This window comes from Balaenoptera acutorostrata, chromosome 8, assembly GCF_949987535.1.
Source record: "Balaenoptera acutorostrata chromosome 8, mBalAcu1.1, whole genome shotgun sequence".
Taxonomy (NCBI): Eukaryota; Metazoa; Chordata; class Mammalia; order Artiodactyla; family Balaenopteridae; genus Balaenoptera; species Balaenoptera acutorostrata.
In genome coordinates this window covers 21,605,528-21,615,806 of record NC_080071.1, presented here as the reverse complement: position 1 = coordinate 21,615,806, position 10,279 = coordinate 21,605,528, and the positions used below count along the sequence as shown (strand labels likewise).

The 10,279-nt window shown below is 35.8% G+C and overlaps 1 protein-coding gene across 1 annotated transcript; it reads right to left on the bottom strand.

Annotated features, from left to right (window-relative positions):
• Nucleotides 1-650: 650 nt before the first annotated feature.
• LOC103007084 (40S ribosomal protein S6-like) lies at nt 651-1,413 on the bottom strand. Its single transcript, XM_057550754.1, has one exon. The coding sequence runs from the start codon at nt 1,392-1,394 to the stop codon at nt 651-653; it is 744 nt and encodes a 247-aa protein (XP_057406737.1). The 5' UTR covers nt 1,395-1,413.
• Nucleotides 1,414-10,279: the final 8,866 nt, after the last annotated feature.

Genomic DNA, 10,279 nt, shown 5'->3' with positions numbered 1-10,279 from the left:
ATAAAAAGAAACAAAATTGAGTTATTTGTAGTGAGGTGGAGGGACCTAGAGTCTGCCATACAGAGTGAAGTAAGTCAGAAAGAATAAAACAAATACCGTATGCTAACACATATATATGGAATCTAAAAAAAAAAAAAAAAAGGTTCTGAAGAACCTAGGGGCAGGACAGGAATAAAGACACAGACATAGAGAATGGACTTGAGGATACAGGGAGGGGGAAGGGTAAGCTGGGACGAAGTGAGAGAGTGGCATGGACATATATACACTACCAAATGTAAAATAGATAGCTGGTGGGAAGCAACCACATAGCACAGGGAGATCAGCTTGGTGCTTTGTGACCACCTAGAGGGGTGGGATAGGGAGGGTGGGAGGGAGCCGCAAGAGGGAGGAGATATGGGGATATATGTATATGTATAGCTGATTCACTTTGTTATAAAGCAGAAACTAACACACCATTGTAAAGCAATTATACTCCAATAAAGGTGTTAAAAAAAAAAAAGCTGCCACAAAAGCTGCTCTCTTCTTATTCTTTGGCCATACTAAAAAATTCACAGTACATAAGTTTCTTTTTTGCCATTTTTAAAGATTTAACTTATATTATCTTTTTATTTTGATGTCTGATCTTATTTATTTGTTACTCTTAGAACATCTCATTTTTGACTGGACTCAGAAGTAGAAGCTCTCAGAGAGGACAGCCTCCATTTCTTCGCAGTCTCTTCCTGGTGTTTTTCTTTGGCCTCCTTCATTCTCTTGGCCAAAAGCTTAGCATACTCTGCAGCCTCTTCCTTATTTTTCTTAGTACGCTGTTTCTTCAGAGCAATACGCCGACGTTTGTGTTGCAGAACACGTGGAGTAACAAGACGCTGCATCTTGGGTGCTTTGGTCCTAGGTTTCTTACCTTCTTTGTTTAGGGGCTTTTTCACAACATACTGGTGGACATCATCTTCTTTAGAGAGTTTGAAAAGCTTGCGGATTCTGCTAGCTCTTTTGGGCCCCAGGCGACGAGGCACAGTAGTTTTAGCGAGTCCAGTAATATCCTTCTCCCCTTTTTTTACGATGACCAAATTGAGAATGCTCCATTTGGCATCCACAATGCAACCCCGCACAGATTTGCGCTTTCTTTCTCCAGTCCTCCTTTGTCTGTAACAGGAATGCCCCTTACTCAGTAGCAGGCAGACTCGGCCATGGGTCAAGACACCCTGCTTCATGGGGAAACCCTGTTTGTCGTTCCCACCACTGATTCGGACCACATAACCCTTCCATTCTTCATGCAGAGCGTCAGCAGCAACTTCTGTAGCCATACGCTTCTCATAAAAGGTACGAAGTTTTCGTTCATCATCCACTTCAATGAGTTTCTGGCAGCCAGTGGCCGGGAAAGAGATGTTCAGCCTCATTCTGAAGCGGCCGACCGCCTCCGAGGCGCCAAGAAAAAGAGCTCAACTTATATTATCTTATTTCCAGGTGATTTCTATCATTTGATTTGCCTCTCAGAGGATAATTTTTCTCTCTCTCTCTCCAATTGCCTCTCTTCACTCAAGAATGGGAAAGAGAGAGAAAGGTTATAGATATATGGGGGGAGAGAGAGAAGTAATAAAAAGTAATTTTAATGCACTTGGGCTAGGATATATATATATACATAGTTTTTTTGGCCAGCCGTGTAGCAAGCGGGATCTTAGTTCCCCAACCAGGGATGAACCCGTGCCCCCTGCAGTGGAAGTACGGATCCTAGCCCCTGGACCACCAGGGAATTCCCTGGGCTGGGATATTTTAAAGCCATTGACTCTGTTTTAAACAAAACATGATGAATTTTTTTTGGTAAACTATTCTGGTAAAACAGTAAAAGCTTCCCAGAATAAGCACAAAATAACACTTTCCAGTATTTTTGTCTCTAAAGGTGGAAAAGATACTAAAGCTAAGGAAGTATTAATTCAGTGTTGCACTTCTCAGAGCAAAAGTAGATATAAAACCATACAGTTGCCAAGTTTATTAAACCAGCAGCAAAATAATAAATATTATGTCTGGCAAGCACTCAGGATCAACTATTGGCAGAATTTCTTTAATGTGATACTTTTGGACACTATAATATCAATGATGTAATAAGAAAGCATAGTTACCTACTCTTAACATGTGCATGCTAATAGATACTTTACAGTTGGATGAAACCTATGTAAAGAGCATACATGGACGTTTTACTATTTATGAGGGAAAAGTGCTTGACAGCTTCTTGTTTGTTTTTCTTTTTAATCACTGAAAATCCATGCTTAAAGGGGAAGAAATTTTTAAAATTTGGCTTGTGGTTATTTTTTGAGCCAAAAAGTTTTCTGGAAAAGGTTTGTTGGATTCAGTATTGACAGAGTACAAGCAGAGGACAGGAACAACATCTCTACACTAGTTAAAGAGTTGACACTTGAATATTATTTCTCATAGTGCATTATTGCCAGAGCACAATTGTCTGTAAACAATATGGACTTTGATCTTGATTCAGTTTTTAAAGGAAATCATGAGGATTGTGCCTATGATTGAATTTTGGTCCTTGAGTATATATTCTTCAAAATGCTGTGGAAAAAAAATGAGCAGTGAATAGAAAACTCTTGTTTTCCAGCTTGAAACAGGTTGGCTGTCAAGAGGGAAGGTAGTCATATGAATCTTTGAAATCAGATATGAGATAAAAATATTTTTTCATGGGAATTCCCTGGCAGTCCAGTGGTTAGAACTTAGCACTTTCACTGCTGGGTTCCAGGTTCAATCCCTGGTCAGGGAACTAAGATCCTGCAAGCTACTCGGCCAAAAAAAAAAAAATTTCTTCATGACCCTAAAAAAGACCTTTTCTGTGATTTCAGATGGCTTGCCCCAATGGCAGCATGTATCAGAAGCTTGAAAAGCCTAAAATTGTCGTTCAGGGCTAAATTATTACAGAGTTTAGTGCTGAAAATAATATATTAGGACAAACTATAATGCAAAGAAGCCTTTATTACTATGAGATGGGCTGTTTCACAAATTAGGATGTGCATTCTTCTTCCGCCATCTCCACCCAGAAAAAATAACCACTTCTAATGTGTACTCATCTCACTTTGAATACCTCTATTAGAGTATTTAACACATTGTATCAGATATTTTGGAGTATTTACATTTCTCAGTTGGACTGTGCACTCCTCAAGGGCTAGTGATTGTGGCCCTCCCCAAAAGAGGTGTGCTAGTAAATCTTTCTGGGAATAGAAATAATTACAATTTACAAATAATAACATATACAATACTATATTGTAAAATCCATATAGGCAATTGATTCTTACAGAATGCTTTGGTTGATTTTTACCAAACTCTTGTTTCTATAGCCCTGTCTGTAGCCAACCTATAGGTGTGCAATTGTTGAAGAATGTAGTGCTAACATAAATGGTCATTGATATTTTTGTCTAAGTAAAAGAGTAAGATGAAAATTAAACTTTACTTTTTCATCGATGTGACTTCTCGCTAACTCATTAATCGTTTAAAAATAGTATTAGAAGATTATTTATTTCAGCGTAACACTTTAAATTTAATTTGATTAATATTTTTTTCTATTCCTTCCTTAAGTCTAGACCAGCGGTCCCCAACCTTTTTGGCACCAGGGACCAGTTTCATGGAAGATAATTTTTCCACGGACTGGGGGCAGGTGGGGATGGTTTCAGGATGATTCAAGTGCATTACATTTATTGTGCAGTTTATTTCTATTATTATTACATTGTAATATATAATGAAATAATTACATAACTCACCATAATGCAGAATCAGTGGGAGGCCTGAGCTTGTTTTCACTTGCCACTCACTGATAGGGTTTTGATATGAGTCTGCAAGCAATTGATTTATTATGGTCTCTGTGCAGTCAAACCTCTCTGCTAATGATAATCTGTATTTGCAGCCACTCCCCAGCGCTAGCATCACCACCTCAGCTCCAACTCAGATCATCAGACATTAGATCCTCATAAGGAGTGCGCAGCCTAGATGCCTCACATGCACAGTTCACAGTAGGGTTCGCGCTCCTATGAGAATGTAATGCCACCGCTGATCTGACAGGAGGTGGAGCTCAGGCGGTAATGCAAGGAATGCGGAGCGGCTGTAAATACAGATGAAGATTTGCTCGATTGCCCACTGCTCACCTCCTGCTGTGCAGCCCGGTTCCCAATGGGCCATGGACTGATACCAGTCTGTGGCCCAGGGCTTGGGGACCCCTGGTCTAGACTATCAATAAAACATTAAGCTTACACCCTGATTTGTAGCATTTGCCAATTTCTAGGTTGTAAACATTCCCACTGTGGTCTGTTTCAAGCTACCAATGTGATATCACTGGTAATAGAGTTGGGAAGAGATGGGCAGTTGCACACTACTGTATAGCTTTTTCTGCATGCTACGATGGACATAAATAACCTCAAGGGCATCGATAATAGTAAAGCATAATAAAATAAGAAGTGACGAGTTGTATTTATTTGTTTTTAATATAAGTTTGAAAATATTTATTTTTGGTAATGGCTGTGTTTAACTAGTAGCTTGCAGAATTCCTAAAGATTTAATTTTTGACAGTATGTGCTTGTATGAGTTGGATTCATCACACTGCTGCCCCTGGAGTGGTCCCATGCATAATCTACACAGCCTTATGTGACTGATTTGTTAATTGATTTAATGCAATCGACTTAATATATTCATCATTATGCCCTTGGCTTTTATGGAGGATTGCTATAAGAAAGACCATACAAATGATGTCTATGCATTGGCTAAAAGATTACATCAAAACTTTGATATTTTACTCCAATGTTTTAAGTTTGTCTTATTGAATTGGTTACTTTCTTATTTACCAGACCAGAATAGTATCCTGTTCCCTCTTTGTTTTATCTGCCTTGAAACTCACAGGTAAATTGTACATTTGATCATAATAACTGTTAGTGCAGGCCAATAACATTTCATTTAAAAAAAATCTTACGTTCAAATTTTAAGAGATATATATATATGTATATATACGTATGTACATATACATACATATATACATATAATACATATACAGACCTTCATTCATACATATATATGTATATATACAAACACAATTTCAAACTAGGTTTCCTAAGGTACATTTGATATGAAATGTTGAATAAAGTCTTAATTTGTTTCCTTTATTTACCAGTTTTCAAAGTAATGAGTTGGTTCCCTAGCATTCTTCAAAGGTGAACAATGTGTTTTTTAAGTATCATTATGAACTCATGTCTTAAGATATATTTGTTATGTTTCAATCTATTGTAGTTATTCTTAACAAGTTCAAATTGTCTCATCTTTGGCCAGTGGGAGCCAATTCAAGTTGGGTTCTTCAAATTTACTCTCAAGTCCTTTTTATATGACCCCAATAATCTTTGATAGTTTTCATGCTTAAAGGTATGATAGGGTATTTTAGGCTTATCTTGGCCATTACCTATCCCAAACCTAGAATCAACCTTTGCTTCAAGGAATTTGTTTCAGGGGCAAATGATGTTTAGTGTCCCTAATTGGAAACATAAGTATGTGCTTGTTGCTACTGAAGTAGTCCCTGTTTTTAGGCATTTACAGTGGGCAGAACTAAGAAATATATATTTTTAAATATAAAATATGTGATGAGTTCATTCTAATACATCCAGTTCAAATTCATGATCACAGAATTTTTATGTAACTCATTGATTTTACATGTTTCTTTTTTGTCCCACATCAAAAACACCAACTTAATTATCCATTTTCTTTTTCTCAGACCATGCATACAATAATATTACAATAACACCACCAATAATACCACAAAACTATGGCTAATGATAACAAATTAAGTTCCTATTTTGTTGCTTCTTTAAAGTTCATTTTCTTAGTTTAAATCCTATGAGGAAAGTACTGTTAAATTATTGTGTTTGTATGTGATTTTAAAAAATTACTGTGTTTAAAGTCACTTAGGATATTCTTCTCTGTATGGTTATGCCACCAAGTCCATATACAATTAAGTTCATTTGTTTCATTTAGATGGGATTGCTTTTAAAATTTAATGTATTTTTGTTTTATATTTATGAAAATTATTTTATGTTTCCAAAATCACATTTTTATGAGAAACCTTCCTACTATTCTATCTTTACTACCCTGCTCCTTTCCTTTCTACAGGTAACCACGTGTTTTAAGGTTTTGACTTTTCATTTTATTTAAAAAGTGAAATACATATACAGATGAATGGTAGCATGCCATAGATGCTTTTCTCTACTTTGATTTTTTTTACTTAACAAAATACTGGAGCTGACAGTGAAATACTTTATATTGCATATATTCTTTATTCCTTTTTAAAAATTGCATAGTACTTCGCTGTGTGTACCGTAATTAATTCAGCCATTTCCCTATGATGGACATTTGTGTTATTTCCAGATGTTAACCTAAAACAATAAACGGCCAGTTATTTTACCAGCAAAATGGGTTTATTTGGGAGCAGCAAAGAATTGCAATTCGTGGCATGCAACTATGTGAACCACATGCAAGTCCAATAAAGCAAAGGAAAGAAAACTTTTATAGAGGAGAAGGGGAAGTTGGGAAAGATGTTGATAAACAAAAAGTCCATTGGAGGAAACTGGGAATTCAAAGTATAATGGCTCTTAATTGGCTGAGTTGTGACAGTTTCATTGGCTGAGCTGTTGCCAGGCAAGGAAGAGATCTTTCTTCCTTCTGCTGGCATTTGTAGTAAGTAAAACAGTGTCACTTCCAGCTGGAGATGCATGGTATGTCTTTTCCTATTGGGATCTGTATGGACCTTGACTGGTACATGGGCTCCCTCTTTTGGCCTTCAGACTCCATTTTAGTGAGGTTTCTCTATTAATTTTCATGCAGACTTTTGCTATAAGAAATAGTGCTTCAATGTATATTTTCTTATATACTTATTTTGTATTTTTTCAGTTTTGGTCAGATTCTTGGAAGTGGGATTTGCTAGACACAAAATAAATGCATATGTAACTTTGCTAGATACCGTAAAATTCTCTCTCTTTGGAGTTTTTCTATTTTTCACTCTAACAAAGAATATTTGAGAGTGTTCCTTTTCCCCACAACTGCCTCACTAACAGGCTGTGTTGTGAAACTTTTGGATTTTTGCCAATTTGTTGGGCGAGACATAGTATCTCAGTGATTCTTAATTTGCATTTCTCTTATGAACAAGGTTGAGAATGTTTCTATTTAAGGGGCATTTGCATTTCTTTTCCTGTGAAATGTCTGTTCATATCTCTTGCCATTTTTCTCTCAGGGTGTTGGTGTTTTATTCATTTTTAGATACTCTTTATATGTAGGGTTATTAAATTATCTCTGATATGTTACAGATTTTTTTCACAGTTTCTCATTTGTCTTTATACTTCACTTGCAGTATTTTTTTCTTTTTCACAATACAAAAGCTTTTTATTTTTACATATTGAGATTTCCCGATATTTCACTTTACTGCATCTAGTTTTGACCATTGTTAGGGACGTTTTCCCTACTCTTCAACTATAGAGGAATTGACCCATAATTTCTCCTAGTACTTGTATGGTTCAAATTTTTATATTTAAATATCTGATCTTTTGGAAATTTATTCTTGGAACAGATCCAAATTCGTCATTTTCCTTATGACTACCCAGTTATCCCAACGTCACTTATGAAAACGTCCATCTCCTCCTTACTGCTTTGAGATACAGCTTTTGTCTAAGTTAAATTTCCATATGCACTTGGGTAATTTCTCAACTTTCTATTGTGTTTATTGGTCTTTTTATTTCATGTGCCAATGCCACTGTTAAATTATTAAGCCTTTATAGCACATTTTAATATCTGATATTATACCCTCCCCCTACTCCCAATGCTCTTTTTCAGAGTTTTCTGTGCTTTTCTTGTTTTTTTTATTCCAAATGAATTTTATAACCAACTTGTGCTTATAACAGCGTTCTTTTTTTTTTTTTTTTTTTGGGCGGGGGGGTGGTGGTGGTGGTGTGTGCCTTGTGGCATGGCATGCAGGATTTTAGTTCCCCGACCAGGGATCAAACCCATGCCCCCTGTAGTGGAAGGGTGGAATCTTAACCACTGAACCACCAGGGAAGTCACATAACAGCATTCTTAATCAGCAGTGTTTATTAGAAGCACCATCAGAGTTTTTTTAAAAAAAAGGAAATAAATACTAGGCCCCCACCCAGACCTAGTGAATCTCTAGATATTGGGCCTGGGTATGTATATTTTGAAAAAGCTGTCCAGTTGATTTTAATAATCCCATTTAAAAATGACCTATGGGGACTTCCCTGGCGATCCAATGGTTAAGACTCTGCGCTTCCAATGCAGAGGGTGCGGATTCGATCCCTGGTCAGGGAACTAAGATCCCATATGCTGCGCAGCGTGGCAGAAAAAACAACAAAAAACTTATAAAGCATAAATTCAAGGTCTAATTCCAGACTACCTTATGATTTGTTTTACCTTATGTATTCTGGACCTTACTAAATGACTGCAGCATTTACCCAGTTCCCTAAGCCAGAAACCTCTCTAGTTTTCCTTTAGTCCTTCCTTTCCTTTAACTCTGTCTTCAGTTGGTCACAAAATCCACATTTTACCTCAAAAATGTCTGGCTTTAAACCTCCAATACCACTGTCTCTTACCCCTTTTCTCATGGGCTGTTAAGCAATCTCTTCATACTACAGCCTATCATCTGCACTGCCTACACAGTTATTTTTCCCTAAAAATAAGGTTGATCATTTCACTTCTTTGCTGACCTTTGTTGGTTCTCAGGATAAATTCAACCATGGTACATAAGGCCTTTCACTCTCAGGTCCTAGCCTCCTTTTCCTCCTTAGTTCCTGTTATTCCACACCTCACACTGAATATTCCTGTTACAATGAATTTCTCACTAGTGGATGGACATCACACCTAGTAGCTCTTTGCATTTAAATTTATGGTTTCTTTCACTTAGAATCTGCTTCTGCCTTCCTTGCCTGGTAAGCTCTCAGTATTTGAGATGCAGTTCAAATGGCATTTCTTTGATAAAGCTTTTTATAGACTCTCAGTCAGAATTAGTTGCCCCATCCTCTTTATTCTCACAAAACTTTTATTATTTGTATCTTTATAATGTGATTTTTGTGAGTCTTTAATCTCCCAGGAATTTCACACTTTCAACATCAACCAGAATGTGAGCTTTTCATGTTTTTCCAGCCTCTAGCAGAGTGCACAGCATACAGCAAGCACTCAAATGTTTGTTCAGTGAATGAAAACAAATAAAGCTTCATTAGTCTGTACTGATTGAAACAGAAACAAGACATGACAGTGGCCAGCTTGTTCTACTATTAAGATCTCTCCTTCGTTTGGCTTTTTGTAGTTTGTAGTCAGCCTAGACTTTGTTCTCTATCCATGGCAATTCCTTACTCTTTGAAGGTCCATGTACAATACCTACAGTAGTAAATTAAATACCTGTCCATCTTTGTATCTGCCTGTTTAAGAAGTTCTGTCTTGGTCCTAAAAATAGATGATGCTTTATAGAATAAAGTGCAACAATTTAGTCTATAGTGGTGGAATAATTAGCTTATGGCATTAAAATTTAGTTAAATTATTGGTATTAGTAGTTAGTTTAGGTATGTATCACATAGAATTTCAGAAATAATTATGTTATATTGGAAAAGATCTATTTGATCATTAAATTCTTTTACAGTTCTGTACATGATCAGGTATTGATTTAGATGATGATCTTAAGTAGAAGACTAAGTGCTATGGGAGACAAATTATTTTAAAACTTGTGATTATTTTCTCTTTTTTTTTCCCCCTCAGCTCTATGATTATGTTGTCATCTCTGAAATGATCAAATGTGATAACATGAAAAAGGGAAGGAATCATATTAAAAAATAATTTAGGCACAACTTCTTAGTAAGTGGGTATCAAATACTGGAGTAATCCAGTTTCAAATTTTTAGTGTATCATTATTTTTAAAAATCAGTTTTAAAGGTATAGATTAAATTGGATAATTAATATATTTGAATTACCAAATAACAACAAATTATTTTAAAGATATAGTTTAATATAAAAACTGAAGCTTTTGTTTTTTATTGAAATATAGAAATTCATTTTATGAATTTTAGATATCAATCTGTGTGAGTTTTTCATTTGTCAACTATTTTAATTATTGATTTTCATTTAATGGTATTTCACCTTTAAGAATGTTGCAAAAATATTTTTCAAACTATGTAGAGCCCTGATGATAATAAAAATATAGTTTTAATATATTTTAAAGACACCAAGATCAAGTTCTTCATTATCACCAGTTTTATCCCTT